Source organism: Mustela putorius, unplaced genomic scaffold, assembly GCF_011764305.1.
Source record: "Mustela putorius furo isolate JIRA1106 unplaced genomic scaffold, ASM1176430v1.1 tig00000253_pilon_pilon_pilon, whole genome shotgun sequence".
Lineage (NCBI taxonomy): Eukaryota > Metazoa > Chordata > Mammalia > Carnivora > Mustelidae > Mustela > Mustela putorius.
This window is the reverse complement of record NW_025421329.1, coordinates 6,789,380-6,806,567: the sequence shown is the minus strand read 5'-3', so window position 1 is coordinate 6,806,567 and position 17,188 is coordinate 6,789,380. Positions and strand designations below refer to the sequence as shown.

The window sequence follows — 17,188 nt, the reverse complement described above, 5'->3', positions numbered from 1 at the left end:
GATGGATTGGGGAGTGGCAGGCATAGTGATTGGAAATAATAAGGAATTGTGGGAAGAGGAACCTGGGCTTTCTGTTATGGGGTCTATTTCACAGGGATCATATCTGCCTTCCTGGTCTGGGGACATGCCGTACAATTCTACTTCGTATTTGAATTGTGAAGAACATCTCCAGCTCTCTTTAAATAAAATACAAAGTGGCTCCAAAGGACATTTTCCTCATCTGGGCCATGTTTCATGCCATTAATAATATAAAGCTGGTGATTTAATGGAGCTGCTTTTGATCTATCGAGAAAAGACACACCTAATTCAATTTAGGTTTTTTTCAAGAGTAAGTATCTTAATTTGAAGGAGAATGATTTGATTATAATTTTAAGTAATACTGCAGTTTTATTTTTAGTCATGACAATGATATTGGGTGACTTTATGAGACGCAAATGTGGAAAGTCCCAGAGAATTGTGTGAGTTGGGAATTTGATCTTTACCAGCATTCAGGGCTGTTTCTGTTTGTAATGTGACAAATATATTTTAGTCAGAATGAACAGGATTTCTGATAGGGAATTTTGCATATAAAATATAAAAGCAGGCAGTTTTCATTTCAAGTGTGAAGTAGAATAATTTCAGACTACAGACAGATGTCATTTTTTATCTGTATGTTTTCTTTTTTAAAGCATCTGTTATATTATGAGAGAATTTCTAATTCTGATCTTTGCTCCCACTGGGTTAGCCTTGTTTCTTTATTTCCTTCTGCATTTTTCTGAAGAATAGAAAATTTCTAGACACTCAAAAGTACCTACTGAAATGTAGTATAGATGTTGAATCTGTTAGCCAAATGTCCCACTCAAATGGGATCGAATATTCACTACACCTGATAACATATATTCTCCAAGGACAGAAGAAAACACATAAAAAAAAAAAATCTTCCCTCCCACAGTTTACCCTGAGCCAGATTTAGCCACAGCTCACATAGAAAATTGCTTTCCTATAACTGACAACTGGGGGTCGTTGACATGACACTATCCAGTGTCAGGTGAAAGCCATGGAAAATATCACAGCCCGTGAATGGGAATATGACCAGAAGCACAAAGAATGCAGTGGTCTCCCCACACTGTCCACCATCAGATACAAGGTGCCAGGCCCTGGGGGGATGAGGACGCCAGCATATAGGGAGGCTGCCAGGGGTGGGAAGTAGTTTTAATCAAGAAATGAGCGACAGACCGAAGGAGGCATCTGCATTGCCAAGTGCTGCAGAAGTCCCACCCTGCAAGACAGAGGATTTGTACACCAGCGGTGTTTAGTGAAAAAGTCCCCATGTCCCTGTCCTAACCCACAGGAATTTCTCTCACTGACATGTTATAGCTGGAAATACTTACTTGAGAGCTAAGCACTGAGATTTATTTAATTGGCAGGAGGAAAAATCTTCCAAGATTTCTTTCCCCTTAAGTTGTTGGACAATAATGTTTGAATTGGAGGGGATAGGAAAAATCTCCCATCTCTTCCTTCAGGCTTCCATAAAAACACCAGGAAAGGGACAGAGCTGGGCCTTCTGTTCATTGTGGCTACACAGGGCTTTTCTCTTTGAGGGAGAATTCTGACCAAGAGGCAGGGCCATGGCTGAGAGTGGGGGCTCCAAAGTCAGGCTGCTGGGGTTGAGTCCAGGACCTGGCATTTACCATCTGAGGGTCCTGGAGCATGTTTTGCTCTCTGTGCTTTGGTTTCCTTCCCTAATCAAAAGAGTAATAGAAAAACCATACAGGATGGGATGCGATTCAGCCTATAAAATGTGCGTGGCCTGTGGAAATCATGCGATCATTGTAGTTGGCATAACTCTCTCAATATCATCCTGTGGCCGGTACCACATCAGCAGAGGTGTCTTGGGCCTAGGGCTGGCTTACACTCGGGATGCAGTCTGATTCATGTGTCACAAACAGACATCCCCCCGGAGGGCTGTCAGGACCAAGAATGCTTTTTGTAAAAGGGCATCCTGTATACGGTGTGTTTCTGATCATCTCTGAGACCATGCAGCCACTGTGCTCAACCCTCACGTCAGACTTTTCCCTGACACCTCTGCCAGTTTCCTTGTGGGCAGTTTCCCTTTCTCCCCAAGGAAGAGGAGTGGCACAGGAATGCACAACTGCCTTGCAGGCTCCAGGGCCCAGTGGAAATGGGTTGTTTCTCTACACTACTTTCATCTACACCCATGCAAGGGCATCTCCTGGTCCATGCAAAGCAGCTAGACCTTCATCCAGACAAACAGTTAACAGAAATGAAATCAGAGTCATTCCATCAGCCCCTGGGAATTCTTGTGACCAACCTCAAAAGCATAAAAGTTTTCCACTATGTTATTTAACTTTTATATATATCTATGGCCTTTTAAACCTAACACTGACCCAGTTGCTAGAACCGATGTTAAGAGGAGTAAAAGGTGCTTTTGGCCTTCCAGCTACTGAATACCCTTTCCCCTTTCATGAAACCAGCATTCTCTGTGCTTATCTGACCATTTGGGGGTTTACTGTCAACAGCCGTGGCCATGCCTAGGGTTGAAGCAGTTCTACAGTTCGCTGCATCCATGCATGTCCCCTCCCCCTACCCTCCATTGCCTCTCAGTGTGACAGCTTGACAGCCCAACTCTTGTGTCCCCTTGGTGTAGCTTCTGCTGAAGTGAACCATTTGTATCACTTGCTGTCTTCAATTGCCAGAAAGCAGTTGCTTTAATATTAAGTGGCAAACGTAGTTTTGCTCCTTCTGATTATGGAAGAACTTTGTATTTGTAGAATTTCCCCAAATTTCCAGTTAGGTTTCGGTAATTTTTTGGCTCTAACTGCTAAAAGTCGGTGGGTGTATTGAGTTTCAATATACCCTCCTGGGTTGGCAGTCATAGTTATCACTCAGGTGTGCTGAGGTGATGCCCTTTTTCAACCAGAGTCTGCATAGGCCAAAGGAGGCCACTTGGCACCCTTCATATGAGCTGATTTTCAGTTTCTGGGTTGCTTGCATTTGGTAACCCCCTAGCTTTTCTTGGAGTTTCTCTTTGTCATCTGATAACTGGTGTTAAGATAAGTATCTTCCTGGAAAACTCAGAAGCCATTAATCCATTGTAATTATGTTTATAGAGCTATAGAAATATTCTTTTGTTTTCAGATGTATTTGTTTGTTTTTAAATGTTCAAAAAAAAAATACAGCTCAAACTTATAAACATAATAAAAAGGAGTATTTCACCCAAAGTATTTGCAGAAATGAAAAATTTAGAAAGCCCGTATAGAGCTTGGTGCAAATACTTTGGGCCAGGAAATTTAATTCTGCCATGCCTGAGCCCTGTCCTACTTCATCGTGCCCAGTGGGTTGTTGATGGGCAACTGGAGAGGATATTTCAAGAGAAGGAGAACCAGAATATCTGCCACAGATGATTTTTTTCTTATCCTTGTTGACTTTATTCTCTTATTATCTATCATATATCATCATGAATCTGTTTTATTTTTAGAGTCAACCTAGATATAAACTAATCTGTTAGGTCACATGGAATGCACTTTCACCTCCAAAGCGAGCGGGCTTGAAGCATAAATACTGGATGATTCAGTTCAAATTACATTGCACTAAATAATACCTGTAATGTATTCATAATAACTGTCCTCTTAAAATCAGTGACAATAAAGTAAGAGTTGAAAAAATCCATGTTTATTGCCATTTCAATTGTCTGCCCTTTCTCTACCTCACAACAAAGTACATTCCAGACTTCGAGTCCATTCTTCACTTCTCACTGTTTTACACTTAGTTGTGACTTCTACATGGATGTGGAATGCCAACAGTGTGAGAGGTAGCCATTTCTCCAGCTAAGGCTCAGAGTACGTTTTTTTAGCCCTTCGCATGCCATATCTTTAGGGTGAATGAAAATCTGTGAAAGAGAAATAGTTCAAGTGACATGGACTCCCTTCCTCCCAGAAACCACACTATTGGCATCAGCATGGCAGAGCGCTTGGGCTTCTCGCTGTTCATATTGATTCGTCACTTCTTGGGTGGTTTCCATCATCACTCATATTTTTACTGCCAGACACTTGGAGAGGCAGTGTCATGGGGTCCTTTCTCTCTTGGTGATTTGCCAAAGGTGTGGTGTACTCACAGCACCGGAGGAGACGGAAACGGCAGTGCTCCTTTCACAAATCAGTCCCCTGAACAGAGCTGACATGAGTAGAGATCCGGTCCATGGACCCCTTGGAGCATTGGAAATCCTGAGAGGGAGACCTTCCATTCCCTGTGCCAAAAGGATGCAGAACTATGGGAGCAGACCTCCAAAAGTCTGTAATCTAATTGCCTGAAGCAAACCTCTTTCTGTCCCATTTCCACTTACTCTTGTCATTTCCTCAGAATTATTCTTAAACCTGGTTATATGGATATTTTCTTCTTTCTTAGCAGAAGTAGACTGCTTTCCTCTCAAAGAGTGTATCATTAGAGTTTGAAACCTAATCGAATATCTTATACCTCCGTGTGTTTAATTTCCTTTTCCCGAACATCCATTTTATTTGGTTACATTGTTCAGTAAAGTCATCCTCTTCATCCGTTACCAGGCTGTGACATTTACTTTGAATGATTCATTTATTTGGGGTCTTAAACAGTCCTAGAATTTAAATTTGCATTATATTGAAAGACAAACAGAATCTCTGTAAAAAATGATGTATGCCTTTAGGCTGTAGCTGGCATCTGTTCCTGTCTTGATGATTATGGAATTTCATCCATTTATTTAGGATTATTGAATGCCAACCAGCCCACCTACGGAGTATTCCCCAGGGTGGCAGATACCGGGGAAGATGTTAAGGATAGAGAAGTGCATTGAAGCAGAGTCTCCTCCTTCCAAAAGCGCCCTTCCCAGGGCTCTGTGACATGGTTCCCTTCCCACTCCCTCCTCCATTTTCCTTTCCTGCAAATGTACTCCTGTCCCCCACCATGGAAGTGGGCAGGAAGGAGTTCCTAGCATTGCATACTCCGCTTTTCTCCTTCAAGAATGTCTCCAAACCCATGACTCATCACTCCTTACCTTCAGCCCAGGAGTCTCTGCCGGGACACAGTTGTCATCTGCCCAGTATTTCTCCCGTGACATCCCGTCTGGCCCCTCAGACTCCACTGTTCCCCTCATTGGTCACCTGAGCCCTGATCCCTGGAGTTCTGTCCTGCCTTCTCCCTCTGTCACCAAGCGTGACAGCCCTACAGTCTGACACCCCCTCTCCCTTCCCTCTACCCCTGCTTTCTTGAGGCCCATGTCACATCTCTCTCCATTGACTAGTTTCTCTTCCTCTAATCTCTCTCCCTTCTAGGCCCTTCCACACACCATAATGCTCTCCTCCGCCATTATCTCTCAAGTATCGGTCATATCTTGCTGTTCATCTGTTTAAAAGCTCCAGTGATTCTAAATGCTAGAGACTGTCCTTCCTCCTGCTGTGACGGGCTCTTTGCCGTCTGACCTAGCCCACTGTCCACCCACAAGCACTCACACATCCTCTGGGTCCATTTGACCCATGGGGTGCTTACCACCTCACAGGTGATGGGTGTTTGTCTTCCCAGATAGGTCACAAATGCTGTAATCTTTCATCTTGCCCCTTCCAGGTCTTAGAACATTCCCCGGCACCTGGTCTGCTCCTCTTCGGGAGTCTTCCATGAATAAATGACCCAGCAACAGTGCCTGGAGGGCTTAGTTCTCTGCCCCAGGTTACTGTCCATCTGTTCCAGAGTGTGGTCAGTGAGGACCCTTTTATTCAGAGACCCTGCCCACAACACCTAGTGTATACCGCATACCATAGACAGCTGGAGGGACAGTTTTTCATTGAGGTATAATTCACATACCGCAGAACTCACTCTCTTAAATTCCGTACTATGGTGATTTTTAATATATTCACCAGACAGTGCAACCATTAGCCTTGTCCAATTCCAGAATGTTTTCATCACCCCCAAAAGAAACCCTTTATCCACTGGTACTCACTCCTCATTCCTCTTCTCGTCGCAGCCTCTGGCAATTACTAATTTCTTTTCTGACTCTGGGGATTTTCTTATTCTGGACATTTATATAAATGGAGTTACACAATATGTGGCCTTTCGTATCTGTCACCTCCCACTCAGCACTGTTTTCAAGGGTCATCGTTGTTGTAGCACATTCGGTATTTCTTTTCTTTTTATGGCTCTCCATTGTGTGGATAGACCACATCTGTTTATCCATCAGATTATGGACATTTGGGGTTGTTTTCACCCTTGCCTGTTGTTAATATGAATAATGCTGCTGTGAACATTTGTGGACAGGTTTCTGTGTGAATGTACATTTTCAGTTCTCTTAAGGAACTGCCGAGCTCTTTCCCTCAGCAACTGTACCATTTTACGTTCCCATCAGCAAGGGATGAGAATTCCAGTTTCTTCACATCCTCACCAACACTTTCCACTTTCTCTTGTTCATTGTTCATTCTTGTCCTTTGGATTATAACCATCTTAGTGGTTTTAAAGTAGTATCTCAATGTGGTTTTAATTTCCATTTCCCTAATGGCTAATGATGTTGAACATCTTTTTATATGTTTGTTGGTCATCTGTCTATCTTCTGAATTGAAGAAATGTCTACTCAAATCATTTGCCAATTTTTTACTTGAGTTGTCATTTTATTATTGCATTATAAGAGTTCTTTATATAATCTAGAGATGAGGCCTTTATCAGATAAATGATTTGCAAATATTGCCCATGGAATGACTGGTGGGTTGTCCCTTCACTTTTTTTTTTTTTTCCAGTCCCTTCACTTTCTTGATAAATTTTCCTATGTTTTTATTTGGTTGCTTGTGCTTTTGGTGTCATATCTGAGACCAGTGAACATTTTGAAGCTTTATCCTTTGATCACTGTTCAGAACACTGCCCAAGAAACAAAAATGGATTATCACCATCCTCCACATCCTTTCTTCCAAAAACTATTGGTGGTGGGACCAGCAGAGGAAATCGGATCATTAATTTCCTCACTTTGTAAGTTATTCAGTTGTCCCTTCTCTGAGCTCAGACACTCCGCAACTGCTAAAGCATCTTTTCGCTAGGTTTAAAGTATATCTATAGATGTCTTTTAAGCATTTGATTCAGGGTAGCATTCTTCAATCCACCGCTGTCTTAAATGATCTTTTTTCTACCAGACTTCTGTGAACATAGCATTTGTCCTTGTGGAATGTGCCCACCATCTAGTTTATAACACTTTGTTCTCTGCTTCACCTGGGAGGGCTGCTTCCAACCCGACCTGTGCTCCATCTCCTCTTCCCTCCAAGTCAGGCACATCCCCCATCTAGACCCCTTGTCAGTCAAGACCATTCTCAGAGGTTATGGTCATTTCAGATCTGCAAGTAACCTTCTTACCATTTCCACGTGCTCAAAATGTACATGTCCTGGAAATAGGCAAAGAACAAGTACAGAGTACTGAGACATTTCTACAAGCCTATGGATTGATCATATAGACCAAGTCAGCATTGACCTCTTGAAACTCGAGGGCACTCTAGATTCTCCTTAGTGGTGGCAGATCTTCTCAGAGTGATCTGGAAACCTAAGTGAGGCCATATTGCTCCCTTGCCTCAGACCATTCAGGCCTCCTGTGACCCAGCCACAGCCAGTCTTTCAGCTGAGCCTCCTGCCCCCTCTTACTACACTGGGGTTCCCGTCTCCTTTCACTTCCTGAACCTCCCCAGGGTTCCCTCCAGCTCATGCCTCTCTGCACCTGAGTGCTCTTACAGAGAGGCCTGCCCCCACCCTCTCTTGGCTAACCCTTTTTTGGCCACCCCTTCTGAGGCTGCCGTGCCCTTTTGGTCCCTGCTCTCCTACCTGGCACTAATGGACGAACAGTTTCCCTTATTCGACATTTGTCCATGCTAGAATGGGGGTCTGACTAGGGTAGGGGTAGACTGGTACATCTGAGCATATTCAGCTGTCCCATTCCCCAGTTTTGTGCCCATTGCCAAGCACTGATGGGCACTCAGCATGTATTTCTTGAATGGGTGAATGCTTGAGTGAAAGTGGACTTGCTTTCTGAAAAGGGCAGATTCACTTGAGATCAAGTGTACTAAGCAGAGCAGGATGATCTATAGAAATTGTGCACACAGAATATGTGTATGTATGTGTGTGTGTGCACACACACACACATATATATACACACACATATACACAGAGTATGTTGACTTTTCTCTAGTTCAGCCCGTTTCGTCATTCTTAGTGGGCGGTCATTCTAGCACAAGTATCTTTATAGGAAAACATTTTCTCTGAAGCAATATCCTCCTCCCCATGAATGGCATTTGTATCCAACGTTTTCCACAACTTTCTGAAAATGTTGAGCACTCATGTTTTAGTCTGTTTCTGGAACTAAGGCCTTAGAAATGGCACTGCCTCTTTTCTGCTTTTTCTGTTTCTGAGTCAGACGGACCTGCCTACCATTGTTATCTCTAACAACTAAACTTAAACCTTTCCTATCTGCCTTTGGCTTAGAGAAGTTCATTCTGTCCTTTGAATAGGTGAGAATAGATCTCTTTGATTAGCAGTATATTCCATTCTTATCAGAAGGTTTATTTTCATTATGAAATATTTTCTACAGACCAGAAAACCTTGGACATTTACAGAAGTCCTAAAGAACAATGAACTATGCCCCATCCTAACCCCCCATGTGTACCGACCAATGTATTTGTGACCCTTCCATGCACTATCTACCTCTCCTCTACCCCAGAGATAGTGTAGGTTAAGTTTCACTGCATGTATCTGTATTCCTAAAGCAGTACGTTTCACTTTGCCTCTTTTTAAAAAATGTTTGTAGTTAGAATGATCTTCAGTGAGTTACTTTTTTCATTAGCATTGTTTTAAGTCTCATTCATTCTAATAGACATACATAGCTATAGTTTATTTTCACTGCTGTATAGTATTCTACTGTGTGACTACACCTATCATTAGAAGTTAAAAATGGTTTGTCTCTCTTTTTTGACTTTGCTCTTGTCTGTAGAATATGATAAACATTCTTACCTGTGGAATTGCTGCCCTTTCCTTAATAATGTCAAATTGCCTTCCTGAGAAGTTAGGCCAATTATTTCCTACCAGTAGGCTGTGAGAGTTCCTCTGCCCCACATCCTCTCTGACACTTGGATTATTAGATTTTTGTTTTGTTTTGTTTTGCCAATCAGGTATATATAAAGTGATATCTCATTGTGGCTCTAATAATCCCTGATTTTTAGTGATGTTAAGCACTTTAACATCCATTCATAGTTTATGTTCTAGAAATGTTTATGTCTTTTGCCCATTTTTCTAATAGATTATTTGGTTCTTTTATTGATTTACAGGAGTTCATTATCTATTCTAGACATTTAGCCTCGGTCAGCTAGGTGATAAGACGACTTCTCCCACTTTGTGCCTTGTAGCTTTACCTTCTTTATGGTGTCCTGGCAAACAGTAGTTCTTACGTTGAATATGCTCAGATGTACCAGTCTTTCCCCTCATGGTTCATGTTTTTTTGTTTCTTGTTTAATAAATTATTCCATATCCCAAGGTCACAAAGCGTTTGGCCCATACCTTTTTCTAGAAGCTCTGTATCATTGGTTTTTTTAATCTATGCAGAATTTTACTTCAAATGGAAAACTCTAATTTCTCCTTCTACACTGCCTTTGCTTGGAATATATCTAGCAGTATCACAGCCCAGAACAGTGGGCACAAATCCCAGGCAATATATTTAAGCTAGGTAGCAAGTAATGTAAGGATGAACCTGACTTACACTCAAGAAACATAGTGGGCTATGTGGTGGCCCCAGAAAGGTATGTCTAATCCCAGAGCCTGTGAATGTTAACTTATTTCAATAAGGGTCTTTGCAGTTATAAGTAAGTTAAGGATCTTGGGAATATCATTCTGGATTATACAGGTGGGCCCTAAATCCAATGACAAGTCTCCTGGTAAGAGACACACAGAGAAGAGGGGGGCAATATGGCCAGAAAGCAGGGATAGGAGTGATGCAGTCATCTGGAGTCTCTGCAGGGAAGAAGGCCCTGCTGACACCTTGATTTTGAACTTCTGTCCTCCCAGAACTGTGAGGAAATAAACTTTTGTTGTTTTAAGGCCCCCAGCTTGTGGTCACTTTTGGCAGCCACAGGAAGTTCATATAAGGATGTTGAGGAAGAGATGGTCCTCTACGGTAACTATAGCAGGTGGTTCTTTTCTCCCCCATCATATTCTCAAGGGAAAGAACAAGCAGCAGTGGCAAAATCTGCAAGTGCCACAACTTATCCAAGGGGCTGGAGGTTGACCAAAGCCTCCCAGATGGTGCCGAACGTGGCTTCCCTCCTTTTGTGGACCACTGCCATGGGAAGGGGAGTCCGCAGAGTCCCAAGAGGGCCCAGCTCTGGGCAGTCTTGTGTCAGCAATAAGGGACTGCAAGGATTTAACAAAGAAAACCAGGGACAGGTATGGGAACCACTGCAGAAGACACACATCCTGACCTCAGGAGGTGGCCTCTTCCAAGGCTGCTTTACTAGGCTGGGTCTGGTGTCCAGTCCCTGGAAATGTAGAGAAGGTCCTGGCAAGAAGAGTGTCAAGGGTTGAAAAAACATACAACCTGCAGTAGTGTCTTGCCAACAGTTCTCCCTTTTTCTTAAAAACAAGCAAACAAAAGATAAGGAGTTATTACAAAGAAGTTGAGCATCTTAAATAGCAGTCAACAAACACATAGCCTGAATAAGTTAAAAAAAAAAAACAATTAAAATGAAGTAATTGTTATTTTTTCTGAATTTATAAAGTCAGCATAGTCTATGGGTATCAGTGCAGCTTAAACCTATGGACTCAGGTGGATTTTCAGACCTCTGTATAGTTCAGTTGCTTGATTTATTATCCTCACTGCTGGTTTAGTTCCCAACCTTGCATGGGATCCTGAACTTAATCCCATGGACCATAGAAATCAAGATACAATAGCCAAAAGCAGTAAAGGTTGGAAGACCTGGGTTCTGGTCCCAATTGTACCACCAAGTAACTGTGACTCTGGAAAATCACTGGACTCTTCTGTGCTTCCACTTGCTGACCAGTACTGTGGGGCCCATGGCACTCCCCTGGCTCACAGAGACCTAACATGAAGGAGGCATACTCGTCCTAAAGCCTGACACAGAGGCTCCTCCTACTTTATCCACTATGCTCTTTCCGGGAGAGGAACCTAGAAGCCCACATTAAGGGAGGAAGGAGAGCAGGCAGTCCACATCTATGGTGCTTCTCCTGTGTGCTAGAACCAGGGTTAAGGCTTCATTACACAATTGCATCTGATCCTCAGGGCAGCCCCAAGGGCAGGTGTCAGCATCACTGCTTTACATACAAGGCAGCTGGTGCTGGGGCATTGGAGCAAGTTGTCCTGGGTCCCCCAGTGGGTGGAAAAGAGGACTGGAATTCCAACCTAGACCCGTCTTCCTCCAAAAGGCAAGTTTCTTCCTCACATGCTCCTGCTGCTGTTTTGGAAAATAGAAGCAAATAATCATCAAAATAAAATTTGGGGAAGTTGGGTTTGGATTCTTGAGCTTTTGCAACCCAGCTTGAGTGTGTCTTGAGGGTCTCAGAAAGTTCTCTTGGATGTTTTGGTTAAAGTGTAAGCAGCAAAGATATATAGCTTCTTCATTCAAGTAGAGAAGCATTGGTAAATGATAAAATTCTTAGATGACAACATAGCCACAGTGGGTCACTGAAGAAGCTTAAAATACTTAGAAACCAAGAGGGGTTTCTAGATAGTAATTTGAATGCTCTCTGAATTGAGTAATCAAAGGGAAAATTTTCTCTTTAACAGTGTACTTTACTATGTGTGGTTTTGAATGAGATAGTAATTCAGGACAGCATTTAAGTTTTACATCTGTTAGTGGCCTTTTTAAGATAACAGCAGGGCAAAAGCCAGTATGAAAACAGGTATTGAATGTGTGACCAGGTGCCTGTTTAGCCACCTGCCTTCAGCCAGAGGCACTGACCATCCACTCCTGGCATTATTACAGCGTTTGGTTCACATCTTAACATGTCTTATGCCTGAGAAGAACCTTAGAAGCATTTTGATGTCTAAGTTATAAATGCCCCCCTTTTTTTTTTCCCATAATATATATACAAAGCAACCAGCCCTGAAGCCCTAAAGATGTTAGGGAAGAAAATGTCAGGTAATACTGCTCCTAACTGCCCTTGCTAGTAGTTCTAATACGTTCCGTTAAATCCCAGAGCTACGATTTTTAAAAGCTACTAAAAGAAATGATTTTTTGGCACCCTGAGCTCCTTCTCTGTTTCTAAACACTGCCAGGATTGGGGTGGTGTTTGTTTTCTTTTTGTCATGGTGTTTACATGCCCTGGCGTGGGCCACGAGTGAAAATGCATTTGGTGATCTCCTGGTCTCCCTGCAGTCCCTAATGGATGTTTGTCTAAATGACAACACCCAGTTTAGCGCTGTTAACGCCCCCGTGACAGCATAGGACCAGCCTGGGGGTGGGGAAGTGTGTGCTACATGTCACAGTTGGGGGCATGAATGTGAGATCGGGAATCTTCTATGAGGTAAACACTTCCTCCTCTAGTATCTGGTTCTGGAAGCATCTTTTTGTGCTGTCTTCCATAGTGCCCTGTTTTAGGAGTCAGACCATAAATATTCATTGAGCCAGAGAATCTCAAAACTTGATTATCACCCCACTAACTCTAGCGCAGGACTTGCACTTAGGCACCTGGATTTCTCCAGCCTGACAAGGACAAGCTTCCAAATTGGCTAGTGTCATCCTGGATGAGGATGACGGGCTGCTGTCTGAGGTCAGTCTACAGGGTATTATACATGGCATCTCTTTGTAGGATTGCCTGTGAGCTCGATTAACATAGCAGCCACTCTTCCAGATACACGGCTTCCAAAGCATATTTAGCAAAATGCATCCGCACTTCTATTTTGTTTGCCATTGTCCCGAGCACTGTATGTGGACGTGTTGGACGCAGTGGGGCCTTTCAGGAAACAGCAGGACCATTCTAGGCAGAGCATGACAGGTCTTTAGAGGGCTGCGCCGGCTCTAACCCGGGCCCTCAAGCAGACTGCGGCCTGAAAGGGGGAGCCATGAATTGCGCGTTGACAGCGGGCCACGGCTGTCCTAAGGCTCAGGTGGTTGTCAGCCATAAGTTTAGCTCAGCTCTTTGAGTAATTTGTCACGCCTCGCTCGGCCCCTGCTGGGCCAGCACGTGCCAGCTTAGTGTCAGAGAGCCTGTTCGCCAGACGGCCACTCAGGCCTAACGTCCTGCTGTTCCCTGGACCCGCGGCTCGCTGGGGCCGTGCTCAGAGGGTCGAGCCGCGCGACAGCCAAGTGCTGTGCAGAATAAGCGTGTTCATAATGAGACGTGAATGGCATTAGTGGGTCCCTCTAGAATTGGGCCTGAGAGGACGCCTCTCACTGTGAAAGTGCGGCAGCCTGTTCGTTCGTCAGGGTGTCACCCGGAGTTCAGCGTGCATTTAAGAAGCCACTTCAGGCTCCCACCACCCAGGCCTTCAGCTGTGGTGACCTTCTATATAACACACTGGGAAGCCGTCAGAGGGGTCGCTTTTGATATCCTCAAATGCATTTTGCTTTTCTCAAGTTGCGTAGAGTGACCCTAAAGAGAAATTCTGGAAGCGAGCTGCCTAGTAGCTCTTTCCACGACGAAAGGCACGTCCTCTGTCCGTGCCATCCAACCCAGTAACCCCAACTCATGTGTGTGTGTGGCTGCTGAGTGCTTGAAGTACAGCTAGTGGGACCCTGGAAGGGAATTGCTGGTTTTTGTTTTTGTTTTTGTTTTTGTTTTTCATTTTAATTAATTTAAATTTAAATTTAGATAGCCACATGCGGCTCCCCGGCTACCACTTTGGCGGGCAAGGCCCCAGGATGCCTCTGGTCTCACCCTGTAAAAACTCTTTCTCTGACTATAATTAAAGGAGGAGGAAAAGGAAGGGCCTGCATTGGGAAATCTGTGTGCATCCTTGGACAAAAAGAAAATAGAAAAATATTTTCCTATCTTAAATCACATACTTCCTACTGAAAGCTGATTAGAAAAGCATCATTTTCACCAACTTTTATTTGTGAAGAGGCCATTTTGGAAAGATAGTTTTAAAATCCAGCAAGAAATGCTAGAAATTACTTTGGCTCTTCCCAAGCAGCAAATAATGAACTGATTGATGGTGATCCATGTTCCCTGTGTTCCTGGAGAATTAGCATGATTTTCAAAATGACTCAAACACATCTTTTAACTTTTGCATTGATAACTGGGAAGGGGAAAATGAGACGTCATGCCGACTTCCCCAAGTGTTAATTCATAAAGTCATACGTGTGGGGCCTCCATCCGCTGTCGAATTGTTCTGACGTTATCCTGTTATTGGAAGTGCGTGATTCACCTTCTGAGGAAACAGAAGCCATACACAAAAGGGGAAGATTTGCTTTCTGCCCTGTGAAAGGCTGCCACACGCAGGGGTCCTATTAAGACAGCTGGAAAGTTGCTTCAGCGTGTTACGCTTGTAAGTTTTATTGGTGACTGGTTTTTGATTACACATTTGAATGTGTGTGTTCCAGACTGCAGTTTTAATTAAAAGGCAATAGTCTTTTCTTTTTTAAATTGCATTGTGCCTTCTCTGCTAGAATCTCTCACTTATTAGCTCCTATTTTCTCATGCTCTAGCCCATCCTGGCTGGAGGCACTGGTACCCTTTCTGAGCATACCTTCCCCGCCTCCTGCCTCCCTCTTCCCCAGGGAAGCACATCCTCTCACCTTTTTTTTTTTTTTTTCCAAGTGTGTCACCAATTCCTGCTTTAAGCGTTAACTCATTCTCTAGGAGACTGAGAAGAACGTTGTATATCCACTGACCCGGAAAGGGATGGTCCGACACTGTCCCACAAACGGGTGTCTCCGTTTTTGTTTGTTTGACTCAAGCTTAACGACATTTTGCTGTGTTTCTATAACCATTGATGTACATATTTTTCAGGAATGTTGCTGTTGGGTGTAACCATAGTCTAAGAGGGAGTTAGATCTCAATATCAGAATCTTACTGTTAATTCTGAGTCATATTTAATTCCCTGGCAGGATGGTAATGGACTTGCAAGGTACTTTTCTCCCTCTCCCCACTCACCCACGTCAAAGTTGCGTAACTGTATTCCAACCAAAGTGAGCTGTCATTGTTATGCATGTCATTCCACATGTGCACTTGCTTCCTTGACCGGTGACTGCAGCTACGAAGAACGAGCTCTGTACCTCGAAGCAATAATTCAGAACCACCGAGAAGTCATGACGTTTGAGGATTTTGCCGCCCAAGTCTTTTCTCCCTCACCCAACCCCTCCCTCGGCGGAACGGGTGAGTGTCTGCATTATTCTGCCCTCCCGTGCTTAGGACGCACTCGAGCAGCAGATGTACACCTGTTTTTCACAGATAAATGCTTGCAAATTTAAGAAGAGCATTCTCCCTCTGAATCAACTAATGAATATCAAAAGGAATGATGACATTCATTTTAATTTGTTTTGTATCCGAGCTGTTCACTCAGTGCTTTTCTTCAGCTATCCTGTTAACCCCCGAATCTAGCAAGGTTAATGAACTTTTTCTCAGTAATGTGCTCCAGTTCATTCAGGAGTGTGGGTTTCTTGCTGAGCTGGGAATATGTTGTTTAAAAGCGATGCCCAAATCAGTGCTTACTTATCAAAAAAGTGTTCCTCACAGTCGAAGCCGTTGCTACTAATGCTAAATGGGGATTATGCTGCCGAGATACTCGGGTCAGGGATTAATGCAAGAGAAATGGAAGGACAGTGTCCCCTGGTCCATCATTACAGCAGAGCGGCGTGCACGCTTTTCTCTCTGGAGTGGTCTGTGTCACATGGACAAGCTGCCGACCAGAGCAGCACCTGGCGTGGAACCTGTTTAGCAACTGGCTTTCAATCATTTTCATTTATTACGCCAATGGAAAATTTCAGAAATTTCCATACATGTCTTTGTTTTTAGGTTTTACTCTTCTTATATTTCTAGTTTGAAAAAAAGAATGGATACTACCACTTAAACTGATTATATGATTACTGTGGGTTTTTTTTTTTCCCAAAGAATAGAATTACTTGTGAATTTCTGCATGTAATTACAGATTAATTGCCTTTCAGAGAGTAAATGGGATATTTAGTCAATGCATGTTGAAATTCTCAATGAGGGGCTTCCCTCTTCTTCCATCGGTGTAGACACAACTGTTAGCATGCTTAATAGATTTCTAACCTGTGTCAGTTGTCTCTGAACACCGCCTTACTTCTCCGATTCTGACTTGTTAACAAATATCTTACACACAAAGTGAAAAAAATTAACTTCAGTGAAATAAATCACTTACAAATAAAATCAGCCATGCATCATTGTTTAACATCGCTGGCTTCAATCCTTGCTGTTCCCGAGCTTTGTTGGGAGATAAGAGGGAGAGGCTTGCTCTTGCACAGGGAGCCAGGAGCAGCAGGCAGAAGGCCTGAGAGATAAGCAAGCTGGCCGAGGTGCGGGAGCCCTGCGATTTACATAATCACGCCTCTGCTTCCTGGTGAGGCGTCAAGAAACACAGGGATGGCCTCTATTGATCTTTGTTGAACTGGAATACTAAACAACATGAGAAAGCTTATAACTTAAAGCTTTGATTAATGTTTCTTACATTAAAAAAAAAAAAGTAGAACAGCTGTGAATTGGATTCTTTTATACACTCTGCCAACATTCTATCTAAACCAAAAAAAAAAAAAAAAAAAAATCGGTTTCAAGGGAAATGAAGATTTCACACCACTCTGGCTGGAGGTTTAAAATCATTTCTAGTGTGTAGGTGAAAGAACATGAAGGATCCATGGCAAAGCTAATTTTTTTTAAAGATCTTAGTCAGCTCTTTCTCCTCCTCATGAGGTACTAGGGCTTAATTTTTCTGTGTTGTTGCTGTTGGGTTTTTTGGTTTTGTTTTGTTTTGTTTTAACTCTTGAGAAAGCTTTGTTTCTTAAAATTAGAAGAAATTAAATAATAACTAGATATTGGCATTCCTTAGCTGCTACATTCTTAAGGCTCCAGGTTAAGATGTTCCTGAAACAAATATTGATGAACTTTGTTTCCTATGCATACTTTAGCATCTATATAAATTAATTTGATCTTTTCTTAAAAGTCACAATGACTTAAATCAATTCAAATGAGCCAGTGTGTAGGTAACACGTTAAGTGAGTCTCAAGAAGTGATTTGG

The 17,188-nt window shown here is 43.0% G+C and overlaps 1 protein-coding gene across 7 annotated transcripts in view; it reads left to right on the top strand.

The window, feature by feature from the left end:
* The window catches only part of RALGAPA2 (Ral GTPase activating protein catalytic subunit alpha 2), a 322,083-nt gene that overhangs the window by 283,645 nt on the left and 21,250 nt on the right, over nucleotides 1–17,188 (top strand). For all 7 annotated transcript variants that reach the window (XM_045078460.1, XM_045078458.1, XM_045078459.1 and 4 more), the window contains one exon: nucleotides 15,191–15,312. In XM_045078460.1, coding sequence (XP_044934395.1) covers nucleotides 15,191–15,312 — 122 coding nt within the window. The remainder of the gene's footprint in view (nucleotides 1–15,190; nucleotides 15,313–17,188) is intronic.